This window comes from Fukomys damarensis, unplaced genomic scaffold (genome assembly GCF_012274545.1).
Source record: "Fukomys damarensis isolate Sample0158 unplaced genomic scaffold, DMR_v1.0_HiC HiC_scaffold_1, whole genome shotgun sequence".
Lineage (NCBI taxonomy): Eukaryota > Metazoa > Chordata > Mammalia > Rodentia > Bathyergidae > Fukomys > Fukomys damarensis.
This window is the reverse complement of record NW_022900913.1, coordinates 49969008-49973760: the sequence shown is the minus strand read 5'-3', so window position 1 is coordinate 49973760 and position 4753 is coordinate 49969008. Positions and strand designations below refer to the sequence as shown.

Below are 4753 nucleotides of genomic sequence, written 5' to 3'. Positions count from 1 at the left end.
TCTTTCTACAATGCACCAATGCCCTTTTTACTGCAAATCCTTAAATCATGCTAGTCTACTTCTGGCCAAAGAGTTACATATTTCCTTTTTTATTCTAATACTATTGGTTTAGTTAACTTGGGTGTTTACAGGACAGTGTTAGTAATGGTAACAGTGATGGTTACAAAGAATAGTTGTTTTATAATACTAGTGAATTATATAGTAAGTTTATCATTTGTTTCAATGCCCAGGAAAATAGAAAAAAAAAAAAAGATTAGTGACTCAGCACAAATATATCACCACTACACAAAAAAATCTAATCTATGCTAGTTATATATTCCTTTTTAAAGAAAGATTTCAATTTAAAGTATATGAAGGAACCATTTAAAGTCAGACATTATTCAAAACATTGTAGTAACTAAAAAAAATTAAACGCTACAAATGAATGTTGTTCATGAAGCAACAATTATACTTTATTTTTTCCCATTGAGTTTATTAATACATTTAAAGCAAACAATACAGTTACATTTATCATTGGGATCTTGTACCTTTACATGATATGTCTTGGTTCTTATTTTTCCCCAAACTCCTGCCCTCCCTTCACCCACTTCACCCTCTATTTACAAAGAACAATTATACTTTAATATCCTATGGTTAGGTTTGGCATATGCAGATTCTATGTAAATAAGTTGCAAACCAAAAAACCTTGACTCTTTTTATTACTTTTATTGACTAATAGTCACTTAATCTTTTTATATAGATTTTTACCAGAGATATATAGTGTCTGCTGCCCTGCTTAAATCCTTGTAAAAGTAATTTTGAGATGAAACAACTGCTGTAGGTAAAATTGCTAAAATTATTCCTATTAACTATCAATACTATTTATGAATAGCTTATATAAATTTAGTTGTCTTCAACTGCTATTTAATGTATAAGTTATATTACCTCAAACTGGAAGTGTGATGTTATATGAAAATTTAGAGTTTAGAACCAGATTGGCTCTCTATGTAAATCTGGACTCTCCTATTCACACTCTTCTTTATCTATACCATAAATTGTTTACTGTGTTAGTTATTAACTGTGCATGTAACAAATTATCATAATCTAAGGGACTTAAAACAACACATATTCATTATTTCACACTTCCTTTGTCTCATGAGTTCAGACACAGTTTACCTAGGTCCTTTGCCTTAGGTCCTTTGATGAAGTTGCAAGTCAAAGTGTTGGCAAGGACTGGCATCTCCACAGCTGACTTGATTGAGGAACAATCTGCTTCCGAGCTCATGAGTTTTTTGGATGCTATTGGACTGTAGGTCTCAGATCCTTGACAGTGATAGTTAGAGGCTGTGCTCAATTCCTTTCTGTGGGCCACCATTAGCAGCTTGCTTCACCTAAATCAATCAAAAAAAGTCTGCTTTCAAGATGGAAGTCAGAATCTTTTGTAATCTAATTACAGAAGCGATATCTCTCAATAATGAGGTATTCATTTGGTTAGGATTAACTATTTCAAGGGGAGGAGACTACAAAAGGGTATAGATATCAAGGCTAGGCTCATCAAAACCATTGGTCTGTCCACAGGATGATAGTAACTATATGACAAAATTGTTGTGAGTGAAGACTAAAGGAAATAATACATTTTAAATCCTTTATTTTTAATGACTGTCTTAAATTACTTTACCAGTTATTACCTGTTAGTCTTCTGTGCAAGAACTGAAGTTCTATTTTTATTATTATTAACACTATGTCCCATTTTTTCCTTACCATCTAAACTTTCTGTAATGTTTTTGTTCTATTTATAATGACTATCTTCAGCAATTTGATTTGTGTAATTTCATTCCTTTCCAAGACCTACCTTAAATACTATATTTTCACAAGTTTCTTTGATTTATCCTTCTTTGAACTAGAAGTCATCTCTCCTGATCTCCTTTGCAACTTCATTATGGCATATATCAGTCTGCTTTGAATTTTTATCTTATTTAGATAAGAGCTTCTCAAGGGGGAAGAATTGTGTCCTATTTTTTCTTTAATCCCTTCTGTATTCCAGTCTTGTTTTATCATCATTTTTTTTGTTTAGTTTTGTTTTTTGGTACCGGGTATTGAACTCGGGTCCTTGCGCTTGTGAGGCAGGTGGTGGAACCACTGAGCTAAATCCTTGGCCCTTATCATCATTTTTTAAACATTGTATGAATGAATTAATTTTCTAAGATTTAGCAGTTTAATAACAGTGACATATGTAAGGAATTTTAAATGGTTGTGGTTGTTTTATATGTTGTAATAATTAATATTTCAAGCACCATGGGAAATGAAGTAATTACAAATAGTCTCTGATATACCTAAGGTGATTTTGTTTTAACCACTACTCATTTATTCATTTATTCATCTATTTTTGACCAAAAATACATAGTGAATGTTTACTAAATGATAATCCCATATATTAAGTACTTGAGATGAAAATCTTTCTAATACTCTTGTGTACTTCCCTGTGTTAATAGTTATCTTATTAAAAGTAATTTGACTTGTTCTCCCAGATTCATTCGCAATATTATAAAAATTATTGAGCTATAACACATTTATATGATAGGAAAGGTTAAACTATATAAGAATGGTTTGCCTTTATCTCCGAGTGTAATACTTTGGAGTTCTAAAACTACTTTTTAGTTTTTGGTCTTTTTTTTTTTTTAATATTTGTTTTGCTGTTAGTAAGTTTTGTTGTGATGGTTATTTTCCTTCTAATATGCTGTGGAAAATCAGGCAGTTATATATGCTAGTATTCTGAATAAAATGTAAAAACGTGGGCCCTCTGTGAGGATTTTGGCTGAAAGTAAAGTGTATTACATAAAACTTCAAATCTGTTGTGATACCTGAATGGAGTCTAAAAGTTTTTAGAAATTACCTTATTTGAGATGCCTTATAAGAGAGTTAAGTGTTGCAGTAAGTATGGTTCAACTTTTTAGAAGTTTAGTTTTAATACCATTGGCATTTTCACAGACAGGTGATAAATGCCACTCTGTATGTAGATCTGCTTTGTCAGAAAAATGATAAGTGCTTCATAAAGCAGCACGGCAATCTTTGGATGTGAATAACCTTAAAGAACACATAAAGGATTGTGTTGTACGAATAATGAATTTAGATTATGAAGCCAGTTTATTTTTTATTTTATGTAAAAGAAATTAGTTCACTGTATTGTTCTGTTGTTATTTTCAAAGTTCTTTGTTTAATTTTAATTTTTATTAGTAAATGTTTGTAGTACATAATTGCATTCATCATGAGGAGTTGATACACATACATGTACACATCTTAATTCTTTTTATGTCCCTTTTCTTTCCCTTCCTCCCCCTCTCCAACTCTGTTCAAAGTTTTTTTCTTTAAAAAGGATTTATGCTTCTTCTTCATATTTCCCCTTTTATTAATAAGTATCTGTGATATTATCCTGCTAACCATTTAGGTCTCTAATTATGTGTTTGCTCTTGCAAATATTTATTTAGACTATAAAGAACAATAGTAGTGTAATTTAACTGTATTAAGTTACTTTGTAATTATGTCCTTTGGCAAGTATTGAGTAATAAATAGTAGATCTGTCCATTTAAGATATTGTTCAATTAACTTAAAATTTTTTTTGGTTTGTTTTTCTAGGTTAAAAAATGGCCATATTTTAGTAACTAATCAGCCTAATACTTTGCTTATGAAAATTTTTGTCATCATTTTTTTTTTTCATTCTGAGTTGCGAAAATGAATCCACATATAGAAGAAAGTATGAGATGTTGGAAAAAAGTGCCTTATGTTAAACAGTGGAACATGTAATATCTAATTTAAAAGAAGTTTTAAAGAAATAAAACTGTTATGCTTCGATTTTGGTATAGTATTAACTCTTTAGCACATAGGTAGCCCTCCAAAAAATCATCCAGTTTTCTAAATTATGGAAATTTTGTGGAAGACGTTGACCTGGATTTTGAGCCTCATCATGGCTTCATCGGAATTTCATAGTGACCACAGACTTTCGTACAGTTCTCAAGGTAGGATTCTTGCTTTTGAAACTTCACACATACATAAACTGCTGTTAATAGTTAGATAAGAAAAGATTCTGGATGTTTAGCTTGGGTGAATACTTCTTTTGGGATATGTTGTACTAGGAACCGAGGCCTACTGTGTCCTTTCAAGTTCTAGTTTAATAAATATTAAAGGCTCTAAGAGTCTGTTTAATGTCTAGAAGATTTTAGAGTTGACTGGTTTTTCTTGGAAAATGATAGACCCCAAATTTCTTCTTCTGAATGCTGCATTTTAATAGACTCATTCATTGCTTTATGAACAAGGCCATTTTAAAAAAGGACCCAAAGGTTTATGCTACAGAAGAAGAAGAAACCAGATGAATTCTGATACAGTGTTATGGGAGCTTTTAATATGGAGCTTTTCAGAAAAAGTGCTTTTCCAAAGTTGAGAATTCTGACCTAAGGACTAAAATCTGGGTAAAAGAGTGAGAATTATAAATTCAGTTTTTCGATTTCTAAAATTTACTAATTTTAATCTATGAAATTGAACTTTATATGATAAAAATGATATTAACAAAATCCCAAGAGTAAATATCGTTTTGTTTTTCATGGACTAATTTATTGGTTATAGAATTATTGGCAGCATACTTTTTTTTTTTTGGTACTGGGGATCAAACTCTGGATCTTGCGCATACAAATGAAGGCTTACTTTTTGAAAGTCTTTCCATGAATGCATACTAACAATTTTTTGGTGCAAGTGAGCCAGATTTTAAAGACTGCTATAGATT

The 4753-nt window shown here is 30.9% G+C and overlaps 1 protein-coding gene across 1 annotated transcript in view; it reads left to right on the top strand.

The window, feature by feature from the left end:
* Positions 1 to 3783: 3783 nt before the first annotated feature.
* Positions 3784 to 4753, top strand: part of LOC117285686 (A disintegrin and metalloproteinase with thrombospondin motifs 6-like) — a 22371-nt gene continuing 21401 nt past the window's right edge. Inside the window, exon 1 of the mRNA XM_033762290.1 lies at positions 3784 to 3992. Within this exon, the coding sequence (XP_033618181.1) occupies positions 3896 to 3992 (97 nt within the window). The 5' untranslated portion in view covers positions 3784 to 3895. The remainder of the gene's footprint in view (positions 3993 to 4753) is intronic.